General features: G+C 36.7%; 1 protein-coding gene across 2 annotated transcripts in view; it reads right to left on the bottom strand.

Annotated features, from left to right (window-relative positions):
* Window positions 1–13232, bottom strand: part of FMN1 (formin 1) — a 477206-nt gene that overhangs the window by 308852 nt on the left and 155122 nt on the right. Inside the window, exons 1-2 of one of the 2 annotated variants that reach the window (XM_031952033.1) lie at window positions 7105–9378; window positions 2540–2657 (exon numbers count right to left, since the gene is read on the bottom strand). In XM_031952033.1, coding sequence (XP_031807893.1) covers window positions 2540–2657; window positions 7105–8469 — 1483 coding nt within the window. In that variant the 5' untranslated portion in view covers window positions 8470–9378. Of the gene's footprint in view, window positions 1–2539; window positions 2658–7104; window positions 9379–13232 lie in introns of those variants that run through there. The other variant, XM_031952031.1, reaches the window with a different exon arrangement.

Below are 13232 nucleotides of genomic sequence, written 5' to 3'. Positions count from 1 at the left end.
TACCAACAATTTTTACCAAAATGGAACATGGCTGTATCTGAAGCATTAAAAGTACCATAAAAGAGAACAGAAAGGCTCATGACAGTCTGAACAGGCTTTACCATAGAGCCAATGAGGAAATCTGTAAATTAGGACTAAAAGAAGTCATCAAGGAATTGCATGACAAGAAGGAAGGTGAGCTGATCATATGGCAAGTGTAAGAGTTCAATACTGATACCTATGTCATGTGGGAAGGAACAAGGAAACTCTTCATATGTTTTGTGGATCTTCTATAGCAGAATTTCAGGAAAAGATGGCCGAGTTATATACTATGGACAAAAACAGATGGATTTTAGTCTGAATCACTGGAGGGAATATCAAAATTCATGAGATCATAGATCTATTTGGGAACACGGGATCCATTTCCAAAGGGTAAAAGCTTCAAGTCTGGTTTAAGCCATGATTCAGATGACTAGAGAAAGGTAGAAAGCCAGCTTATGCTCATCAGCTCAGAGAGACTTAAGGTTAAATTAAGCTACAGGTAGAGTAAGGTGAGATCACATTATCAGCAACAAACAGATGTCTGGTGGAGAGACAAGAGACCTAGCCTCTTGGTCCCAAGTCAAAGGAACCTAGTAATAAAATCTAGGTTTCAAGCAAAAAAGGCAATATTATCACTAAGGGCTAAGCCAAGAATATCTGGTTAGAATTTGCTTCAGGCAGGTGAAACAGGATTAAAAAAGACTACTGAGGGTTTAGGTAATGAAAAGAGAAAGTCAGATGGGTAGAGGAAGGAAAAAAAAAAAAACACAGGAATATGTTCCCTTTAATCTCCTAACTAAGCACTTTATCAGAAAGTAACCATTTTATTCTCAGAAAAAAACAGTAAAGAAAGGGTCACAGATTAAGGTCATCATTGTCAGCCAGTAGAACTCTGTTAGTTCACTAAATCTCATTATAGTATGTTTTCCAAACATCCAAATATGACTGAGCTAGAAGAAAACAGAATGATAATAGTAGTGCTAAGTAAAAGTTATAATACTGCTAAGATAGCCACATACATTTCATTTTCCAAATTTGCCATAAGAGGATTCAAGTAGCAAAACACAGCTGGTTAGCTTTAGATATAGCTATTGAGATTCTAATTCTAGTAATTAAACCTGAAGAAGAAAAGTTTGTGAAAAGTCTGAAGTCCTATCAAAATGTTAATCATTCAAAAATTTTAAGACAAAATTTATTGGGTTTGAGACCAAGTTGTTAGTTTGTTTGTTTTTTATTTTTTTGTTTTAAGAATGATATTAACAAGCCTCAATCTTTTTAGAGAATTAATGCAAGATAACTCATTGTGCAAGATCATCAAATTATGTTACTTCCCAAATTCTATGCACTTACCATGGCTACTTATGATTAAAGGAAAAATACATATATAAACAGAAATGTAACTAGCTGAAACTGGTGCCTGGAACAACTCAGTGTGCTGGATTGGGTATAGGATAGCCCCACGATAGCATGAGGTCATACAGGGAAGAGGCAGTTTATAACCTAGAGTCAGGTCAAGCACTTGTACACATAAGTGGAACCATGGCAATAAGACTTTGAGGTCAGTTACTTTCATAAGACCACAAAATGAAATACTGGGAGATAGCTGTTGCCTCAAGGATAATGAATGTTGCCCAGATGTTAGTTTCCTAGGCCAAAACCCTGATAACCTTGTGCTAATAGCGACATAACTTTAGAAAATCAATAACCTTAAAGAAATGATCTTCAGTGAACAATCATTAAATCAGTCCATTCACATCCTACCCTAACAGGTTTTGTTATAAACATGTATTCTTATACATAAGCATATACAATGTAGCTATCTTGTGTTTCTATATTTCTGTTATTTAGATGTCTCCATTTGTAAATTCTACTCAAAGGATTCACTTACCCAGACTTCCCTTCTCTCTTAGAGCAGGACAAAGCAGCTGGGAAGTTTCCCAGTAACTCAGGCAGACTTAGAACTAGCCTTGGAATAAATAATGTATTGCACAACAAAAGAGAAGAACAAATATCTGTACATTCACTTGGCCAAACTTTGCTCTAGCTTTAAAACATTGCCCAAAGACAATCCTCAACACATCGGATTACAGTTCAAGAAAATCAATGCCTAAAGCACACTCTTCCCACAAAAGAAAGCATCACCCACAAAAGAAAGCAATCCTACCTGTTCCCACAAACATACTACATGAGAACCAGCTCTGAGATTCCCAAAGAAACTGAAATTTATACACTAAGCAATCTCAACACCACAGCATCCCCTATACACAGAGCTTCGCTTACTTCACAGAATTTATTCTCCTTCCAGAATAGACTTACTAATAGGAGATTGTTGGAAGGTCAGTGCAAAGGTAATCTCAAAAGCAAAGACGCAATATGACCAAAAAAAAAAAAAAAAGGCAAAAATCCAGTGGAGACTAGATCCAACTGACAGCATTAAAAACAGAATGCTCAGCTGTCATTATAAGAGATTTGTGGCACCATCATCACCACTCCCTGTTCATCCCCTGTTCAATTTTACCTGCTTCTGTGTACTTCAATCCCACTTTTTCTTCTTCGTCTTTTGTTTTTGGAGGTGGCCACACAGCCTGGAGTCGTCCAGGAGTTCTGTCATCCTGCTCAGTGGGACTCTGGTCAGCCTATTTTAAAGAAAAAGAGGGCAAAGGGGGGGGGGGGTGAGGAAGAAAGTTGAATAGAAGGTGACCAGTATCAATCCATTCTTTTGGCTGCTAACATTTAATGATACTAGTTATCTCTAACTTTTTCTCATTTAATCCACACAATGAAGAGTGTATTTCATTACCAATGTGGTTCTATTCCAATGACTTAAAATGATCAGTTGTGGTAAAAACAAAAACAGACTAAATCTTAGTATCATACAATTTAATATTCTATAATGAGATAATATGCAAGGTAAATTTTAACACCATTAGATATTTATTTGGAAAAACTAAGTTTAAATCTTAGTTCTCTTTCTTATTGTGTAGAATCTTATGGAAGTGGGATTAAATGTTTTAAAATAGAGACTTTTAATTTGTTTATGTCCATAACCCTTTCAGCAATCTGGTTAAACCTATACACTTTTTCTGAGACTAATGTTCTTAAATATATAAGATTACAAAAAGGAACCTGGTTGTAACTGAAACAGTTAACCAAAAAAAAAAATTGTATTCATTGAACTCAGATTAAGAACTTCTACTACAAAGTTTCTTCTAGCTCTAAATCCTATTCATTTTTCTTTTCAGAAAAAAAATTTTTAAAAGTTATTTCTACAGTTCTTTTATCATTCTAGTTAGATCTCTCATAAAAGAGAATGAGAGAATAAATATGAAGGGACCTCAAAATAAGCTCATTTGTATGAATTTTTTAAAAAAGAATATTCATAATAACTTCTTATCTTATAGGTACTTGAATACCTAATATAAAAGTTACTAGCTCAGGAGGCAATCGATTCTATTTTTGGATAATCTAGTGAGTTAGGAAAAGGAAAAGAAAAACAAAAACAATTTTTCCTATTGATTCAAAATCTATTTCCTTGTAACTTTTACCTTTTGATACTACCCTTTGGTTCACAAGTTAAACAGAGAAAACCTTTTCCAACTTCCATATAACTGAGTTTTGTTTGTTTGGGGTAGGTGGGGGAGAATTGGGGTTAAGTGATTTGCCTAGGGTCACACAGCTAATAAATGTTAAGTATCTGAGATTGGATTTGAACTTGGGTTCTCCAGATTCCAGGGCCAGTCTTCTAATCACTTTGTCATTTAGCTGCCCCAACATGATAATTGTTAAAGACAGCTCTGATCTGTCTGCCAGTATGTCTCTCTTCCTTCCCACCTCAGGTTTCTCTTTTCCAAGTTAAACACTTCCAAATCCTTTAATCAAGGCTATTGTGATATAGTTCAGAGTTTCTATTACTATCATAGTTGTCTTCTTTTGGACACATTTTTACTAGTTTTATATTCCTCTGCATAATAAATGCTTATTAAGGAACTTTACTTTTTAGCAAGCATCTGTTCAAGAAATAGTTTAAAATGAAAGTTATTTTTTATTTGGCAGTTGGGAATGTCTTTTGCTTATAACCTTCTCCCTTGAATTAAACTTATTTGTTACACAGATCTTATCCCTACCACCCACTCCTATTAGAGTGTAAGCTACTTGAGAGCCACACCAAACCTTGAGCACAGTCATTATGTAATAAATGTTAGATCAAAGGTATTACAAAAAATAGGAATACTAAATATTCAGACACTATAGTGGCATGCACATTTAAGAGACAATAAAAGTAAGTGTGCTTATGAAACAGAGGCAACCCGACAAGCGTGGTTAGAAAGCTGGCCTTACAGTTAGGAAGAGCTGGGTTCAAGCTTCACCTCTAACACATATTGGCTAACCTGATCTCTGTCAGGTCACTTGACATTTTAATGCTTTAAACATGTTGCTGAGAAGTTAACCTGCAAGGATACAAGAACATTCTCACCTGGGGATTCTCTATAGTACAGAGAATTTACATACATATAAATAAAATAAGGCATATTTATTTATGAAAATGTGCTTCTTTCCTCTTCATTTATACTTGGTCCTATAGTTATGAGAAATCACTCCTTAGATTTGAAATTAAAGGCACTACTTTTACATTACTATAAATTTTTATAAGTTTATAAGGTGTCCAAGCAATTTCAGCAGTTCTGTAAAAACCTGTTAGCCAGTCTTCTATAATTATTGGTCAAACCATGATTCTCCTAGTCCTCTTCAATATCTAATTCTCTTATTTCCTTGATTTGCTTTTAAAATAAAAAACAAAATGACCTTCAAATTAAAGCTGTTTTCTAGCCAAAGCTTAATTATTTTCCAAAGCAATAGTTTTCTCAATGGGCATAGAATTGTGTCTTCACATTTATGACACTCCACAAAATTATTTTCTCCAAAGTATACAAATCATAAGATCATAGATTTACAGCAGGGAAGAACTCAGAGGTCATTTAGTTCAACTGTATCATTTTATAAATGAAGTATATGAGGTCCAGGGAGGTTAATTGAGATGCCCAAGGACACACACATGGTAAAATATCAGAAAAAAAATTCAAATCCATATTTTTAATTCCAAGTACATAATGGTAAGTCAAAATATTATGAGCAAATATTCTAATAGAAAATTTTAATGTTATATAAGGCTTCATTTTATTTATTGGAGAGATATTTGTTAATTTTGGTAAATTATCTGTTTAGGTTTGTGATTAGGGAATCATAGTATTTAGAGCTAGAAGGAATCTTTGAGATGGTCTCTCCTAACCCTCACGTTTTGCAAATAAGGAAACTGAGGGAAAAAAGGTTTAAATAATTTGTCAAACAAGCCAGGATTCAAACCTTGGTACCCTGAACAAATTTGGTTCTTTTACTTATGCTGTTCAATTATATCAATTTACTTCATTTCCCATTTATTCTACATTATTATTAGTAGAGAAACTCAAATTATTATTACCCCTCCCCACTATCCTTTGCTATTCACATGGAAATATCAAAACTATTTCAAGAAATCTTTTCTGAATTACTTACTAAAAGTTTCAAAGTAAGTTCCCAAGGCTTCCTAAAAAAAAAAGCCTAAGGGGCTCTTTCTACATTGCCATGCTCAATTTTTCCAGCTGGTACTTGTAAGAAAATGAATTGAAAGCTAGCTCCTATCAGAGAATAAGAGATAGAAAGGATCTTGGAAGGTCACAAGTCAACCCCTTCAACTGCCCTGGAGGCCTTTAAAGCCTTGTTCATGCGACCTCCCAAAAAGATGAAGAAAGAGAGGCAAAGTAGCTAAAAAGGTTGACAGTCACAAAGCTGGACTAAATGGAAACAAGCACTTATTAAGCATCTACTATATGCTAAGCACTTTACAGATATTATCTCTTTTGATCCACACAACAATCTTGGAAGGTGATATTATTTCCCCTATTTTATAGGTGAAAGAATTGAGGCAGAGTTTAAGTAATCTGCCCAGGTTCACAGAGCTAGTCTGAGGCAGAATCAGATCCTCCTGAAAACAGGCCAAAGTGCCCTATCCATTGTACAATCTAGTTATCCTGATTCTAAGTATTATAATTTTACTAACATTGTTTCCTGAATTCTTTTTATTTTTATGACTTTCTTACACATAGGGAAACTAATTATCCCCTTCAGAAGGACCAGAGAATTACATGTTAGAGATATTCTCTAGAGCAAAGGTTCTTCATCTGGCATACGGAAACTTGTCTCTTTAATATTTGGTAACTATATTTTAATTCAATTATTTCCTTTGTAATTCCACATTTTTAAAAATTGTTTCTCACACACACACAAAGAAAGGGGTCTGGCTAAATGGATTTTATTAAACTATCAACGAGTCCAATGATAAACATGCACCAAAAATACTTAAAAGATTCTGGTATAATCCCTTCATTTGAGAAATAAACTGAGGCTAGAGAGAATGTGAGTGACTTGTCCAAAATCTCAGATGTAGCTAAGAGGCAGATCTGGGACTACAACCTATGATTCTCATTCCAAATCCAGAATCCTTTCCACTATACGATATTCTGCAACTCTGGACCCCAAACTCAAAGTCCTGTTCCTTTCAGTCCTGTCATTCCTAACTATAAAAGGTTAAAAGCAATAAATGAGTAATATTTGGCACAAAGAAGGTTCTTAATAAATAAATATCTGTTGAATGAATGAAATTCTGCCCATGATATTAATTTTCCATGGGCTATAATCAATACAGTCCATTTCCAAAGCAAAGATTTGTTGTTACAAAGAGTTGTTACAGGTGCATAACTAAAATGTCATGGAAATCATAAACCCGGGAGTGAACATGCAGGAACTGTGAGCACATAGTTAGATTGTTTTTTGTACCTATGAGACTCATTTTGGTTTAGTTTGGTTTTGTAGAGTGATGTTCACTATAATACTCAAATTTAAACTAGCAAGATAATTAACATTCCTCAAATCCCACCAACTCTTGTTTGCAGATTCCCTCCCCTTTTTGTCACCCAGAAAAAGAGCATGTGAGGGGAGAAGGACAACCACCCCCATTTAGTCCTAAAGTAGGAACGCAACTCTACATACGCTTCTGGAATCAGATGAGCCGTCGCCTGGTCTGGACTTGGACCTCTCAAACACAGCTCTTAGCGACTCCTTCTCATACCTCATCTTCTTCTTTATGGCCTCTAATTCAGAAGTGTCAGCTGTTGATCCTTTTTTGGGAGGCCGCATGAACAAGGCTTTAAAGGCCTCCAGGGCAGTTTCAGGGGGCTTAGGTTTAACTTCTTCGTTCTGAAATGGGACTTCTTCAGTCTTGTACTGACTCTCATGGTCAGTATTGGGACCCACTTCTTTTTCCTTAAATTGCTCACAAACTTCTCCTTTCTGTTCATTTTTGGGCATATCAATGTTTAGCAGCTGGGAGATCTGCTCCAAGAGAGTGGGAGTGGCTTTCAGGTCTGGTGTTTTCTCCCCACTTTTCCTAGAGAGTGTCCCTGGTTGGGCTCTAGATTTTTGCACTGGCTGTGTCAGTTTAAGCAAAGCCAGGTCACCGTCCTTTGGTTTAATTTCAGTGATTGTCTCACCTCCCTCAGTGGTAGTCCCTTTCTTTAGCACCCGTAGCCCACTGAAGAAGGTTGGAAGCTGGAAAGATTTCTCCACTGATGCTTCTTTTTTGGATGACATATTTTCAGAGTTTCCAGCAAATGAACTCTTATCTATAGTCCAAGATATGGTAGGGGAATCTTCTTCCCCAGGATGGTCCTGTCTGGGGCCCAACCCATCTTCTCTTTGCTCCAAATCACTCACCAACTCAGATGGAGTCACTGAAGAAACTTCTACACTGAGGTTCATTTCAACCATCTCATTCATGGATTCCTTTTTTCTAGATTCCCCAGGTGTTTCTTGTGGGTTTGCAGATGACTCACATAAAAGAAAAGTATCTGATGGTGTATTGCTAATATTTTTATCCTCTTTCTCTTCCAGGCCTTCACCATCAGATTCTGAATCACTGGTGGTATGAACAAGGGTCCCATGAACAAGAAGAACATCATCTCTGCTTGGACTCAGAGGTGAGAATGGATGGGTCTCTTGCCAGAGAAGAAACCCCCCATCTTCTTCTTTCCCAGGGCATCCTACATTCTCTGGCTCATGCTCCACATTAGCATTACCCTTACAATTCTGGAGAACAGGTGGAAATTGGCTCTTGGCCTCCAGGTCCTTGTTATTGTTCTCCAGCTGCCCCTGAGGCTCAGAGCCCAAATTTCGGAAAGTTTTAAGCACTGCATCCTCCTCTACGGGCTTAGTGGATTCCAATTTAGTAGTAAATCCAAAAAAGGATTTCATGGAAAACTTACTCAGGATAGACTGGGTTATTTCAATTCCATCTTCTGTTGAACACTCGGGTCTGGGGTCATCGCTGCCGTTCACAGAACTGTCCCCGTGTTCCATATCTTGCAAAACATTCAAATATGCTCTTGATGCAAGTGATTGCTCGTCCTCTAACTAGCTCAGTTTATCCCGTCCATCTTCTCTGAACTTAATAGAGAGAAAACCCAACAGGGGCTAGCAACCAGTCTCCTCAAATGACACAAGTAACAAACTTGGTCTGTCCTTAGGTCACTGTGCTCTTCTTCCTGTTTCAGTCATGAGGTGACTAGGTCAACTTTAAAACGTCTGTCAGATTTTACGGCCCCAAACAGCCGAGAGAGCCTTTGCACCTTTACTACATACAACCCAGGAAGGCTTCTCCCCGGCTACTTCCGTATTTATTCCGGGCACAAAAGGCTTTTTGTAGGAGGGAAAGTCAGCCGGCAACTCAGTAATCTCAGCCGAGAACTCCACCGATGAGCTCCGCCCCAATTCCTACCGCTCTCCTGGTTATATTCAACTTCCTCCTTGTTGAGAAAGTTGAGGTTCCCTGAACACGTTGGGCCGGTCAGCCTGCGCTGACAGCGTCTGTCTGGCTCTCTGGGAGGAGTAATACAAGAGAGTTTCAAATGAGATTCAGCAGAAAACTTCAGAAAACCGCTCGCATTTCATCTTTTCAGATTTGATTACAGTCAGAGGGCCGGGCCAAAAAACAAAACAAAAAAAAAAAAAAACCACATCACCACCCCACCACCCCAGACGGGGCATTCACAAAACCCGAACCAAAGAGAGACGGAGAACAGAAAAGTCTCGAAATGTCTGGTCCTCAAGTTTTTCTGAAGGATAAAATTACTGCCCTTGAAGCTGCATTTCCCCCCAAAGTAGTGCTTTCTTCCGTTCCCCCACAGGTTTCATCTGGAATGCAGATTTCAGCAGCCTGGGCCAGTGAAGGAGAAAACCAACACGACTGGTTTCGGATTACTGGTGTTTTAGCTGTGCCTGTGTTCTACAAACAGGTACTTAGTAGGCACATTCACCACGCCTAGTGTCTGTAAGCTATACCTGTGGCAGAGTAAACCGCCAGCCCTAGATGCATCTAGAATTTGTAACACGCTGACTGCTTCCTCACAGCAAATGAGGCTTTCAATTCCCAAAGAAAATCCTCCCAGCAGAAGGGCAAGCCCCTGCTCACCCCCCTCCTAGACAGCACCACCCAAACTCCTTTAGGAGCATACAACACAATGAAGAAAAGTTCCAGTTACCTCAGGAAAAATGCAACCTGTTATTAGGCAAACTGATAGTAGGACTGTTGCCAGGGGGACAAATTTCTTCAAAGTCCAATGGATTTAACGAGGCTCACACCAGCCTTTGTGGGCAGAGCCAAGTCACCAAATAAATAGACAAACTCAAGCTCATTACCACCACACCTCTCATTGAGACTGGAAACTAAGGATGTATAAACACACTATCTCTGTTGCTTAGTTTCTGAGCTGTCTTCTGATATTATTTTTAGACATGTTTTCTAAGCTAAGGCACACAAGAAATCTGTACAAAGCACCTACTGCGTGCAAGGACTCTGTTGCTAAGTACTGTAAGGGCATAACAAACTTGCTCAGTAATTATCAATCATGAACATGTCCGGTTTGCCCCGAGTCCAAGGGGCAAAAATGTTAATACAAGTTCTTTAAATAAGTTACTAACATCAAAACTTAAACTCTGTGCTCAGTATGGAAAGGATTAGGTGGAGTGGTCTTTTCAGTTATGTTCGCCACTCACTGACAATAATTTGCTGGACAAAAACAGTGCTGATCTTCACATCTGTGCAATGGGCAATATGTTCAATAATCTACCTTAGCTAGTTTGCACAACAATCTGCCTTAGTCAGCTTCCTCAAAGCACAAATAATGTATAATTATGAAGTACCTGATCTAATGAAATTCTCTATAAAGGTCTGAATACATATTGAACAATTCACTTATTAAGTGCAAGGCATTCAAATAATCAGTAGAAATATATTGTTTAAACGTATACACATTCTAGACATTGCCCCTAAGCTTACAATCTCTGGGTATACACACATACATACATGCAGATTTCATATACCCACATATGTGCATGTATACATATTATACAATATACTATGTTATACATGTACATGTATACATATACACATATATGTATATTTATGGGAACAAGTAGGTTATATTATTTTTCACTGACATATATAGAAAATTGTCCTTTCTTAAAGACATATCTTGTTCCCCTTTTCACAAGATCAAATTTATTTTTCCATACTCAGTCCTCTAATTCAAGGATGTCAGAATATTGACTAGACTGAATAAGTACCAAGATGCTAGAGAAAATCTTAGATATGACACTGAATTTTCAAAAAGTAGGCTTGCTTTTTATTCAACAGAACTACTTATTAAAGATCATTATTACAAAACTCCCAACTTTTCAGATAAAAAAGGAAGGAGAAATTATTAAACTAAATGCTCTTCAAAAATCAAATCTGAGAGCCTTGTAGACAGACATTTAGGGTAGGTGTGAGAAGGGGATAGATAAGTCAGATAAGAGATTAAAAGAGAAAGTCTGGCATATAGATTCATGGGATCCTTAATAAGGAGTCTGTGAAGCATGTGTGTGTGTGTGTGTGTGTCCACACTCATATCTACACTTGTATTATATCTATACATATGTATATTTTGATAATTATGTTTCAATATAATTTATTTCCTTTGTAATTTAATATATTTTATTATATGTATAAAAATTATTTGAGAAGGTATACGTTGTATTCATCATTCTGCCCAAAGGACAAAATACAAAGTTAAGAATTCCTCCTTTGAGGTAGGAGGGGGTCTGTCTCAAAGACCATCTAGAACAAACCCTTACTTTAAAGATGAGAACTGAGAAAATTGAATGACTTCCCTAAGATCACACAAGTAATCAAGATATGAATGAAGGTCCCTCTAACTCCTAAGCCAATCCTCTTCCCAGTGTACCCATCTTGCTTCTCTACTAATAACTCACTACATTTTGGTTTCCAGAAAAGGACACGGTAGGACACAAGACGGAAGGGGAAATAGCAAACACCTGAGCCCTTATGAACTATATATAGTGGAATGATAGATGTTCTCATTTTACACTGATGCCCACAGGCAGTGTAATTTAGGCAAAAGGAATCATAGATTCATAGAACTGAGAAATGAAATCCGTCTCAGGAGAGATCATCTGGTTCAATCCAAGGCAGGTAATGTTTTTATTCCCATTTTATAAATGAAGTATTGAGGTCCAAAGAGGTTAAGTAAAGGGCTTTAGGTCAGACAACTAACATGTGATAGTGACAGATGGAATCTAGGTTTCCTGCCTCCTCATGGAATACTTTTCACACTATACTCTACTGCCTCTAAGTTTTCAAGGACATAAAATCTCCCTCCAAAGTGTCAGTAGTTATCTCTTACTATCACAACAGGGAGCTCAGTATCACTGTGACAAGTTTTGCTATAGAAATGGAAAAATAGATTTAGAACTTAAATGAACAAATATTTTGTCGATTTGACTTATATTCAAGACATCAGAGATATAAAGACAAAAACCAGCATCAAAGAATGTTAGAAAAGAAAGGGACCTTAGAGTTCAACCTAGTCTAAGAGCCTTATTTTACAGCTGAAGAAACTGAGGCCCCAAAGAAGTTAGTTAACTTACCCATGATGAGCAAGTTAATGACAGGGCAAAGATTAGAACTTATGTTTCTTAACTCCCATAATCAATCCCATACAAATGAATAGTCATCATTCTTCACAGATAAAATTTTAAAGGAAAATTTTAACAGATTTCCCTTTAAAAACCAAGAAAAGAACCATTAATATTGGCTTTGATGATAGCAAGTCCTACATAATAAACTTGGAGTTTCATGTACAATCTTTTTATTTATTATACTATATTATGAACATGCTTTTTTTATTCCATAAATTTATTAAAAAATTAAGTAGGTCAAAGAATCCAAGCATAGCAGAGGACATAAAGAAACCATCTAGTTTTTAAAGCATTTCCCCCCCATTCTTCATGAAGAATGACATTTAATATAAACCCATAAAAAGGAGTACATTCCTATAGATTTAGGATAAATAAGTGGGATTGGGCCTAGAAAGACACCCCATGTGAGCCATCAATTAACAAATACTAACTGAGCAATAACAACTTATAAAGACATAGTCTAAACTTGATCAAGATGCCTATGATGCTTATAGTCAAGATGATTTCCCTAACATAACTGTAATTCCTCCTTTCTGATGCTCTCAGTCTGCTCTCAAACTATCTTAGCCTACTTGTTCTGTTCTCAAGACATTTACACAAGATTTATGCTTGATGCCTTTTACATATGTGCAATGTACCTCAAAGTGATTTACTTTAAGCAGCCATAGTAAGATACAAATGGCAAATAATTTTGAAATACTTGACCTATATGAAGGTATCTATAAATAAGTTTCAATAGCAACTCTTGTCTACTCATCTGAGATACATCCTCTAAATTAGGTTCCTTATTCTTTCATTCCACTATAATTACAGTTACACTCACATTGAAGCTGCTTTCAAATATTATTCATCCCAATGAAGATAGCTATCAAATAAGCCAATTTAAGTCTTCCCCATCATCTGCTCCTAGAAAATTTAGGTGCTAGCTTCTCCTCTTTCACCAAGTATAGAGAAATGTGATTGTGGAACTTGAATGGGTCTTTAAGGCCATCTAATGTAGCCCTTTTATCATAGAGATGAGGAAACCAAATCTCCAAATTATCAAGTGAATAGTGCAACATCATATATTTTAAAAAGACAGAACA

Source organism: Sarcophilus harrisii, chromosome 2 (assembly GCF_902635505.1).
Source record: "Sarcophilus harrisii chromosome 2, mSarHar1.11, whole genome shotgun sequence".
NCBI classification, from domain to species: Eukaryota; Metazoa; Chordata; class Mammalia; order Dasyuromorphia; family Dasyuridae; genus Sarcophilus; species Sarcophilus harrisii.
This window is presented reverse-complemented; position numbering and strand designations above follow the sequence as displayed.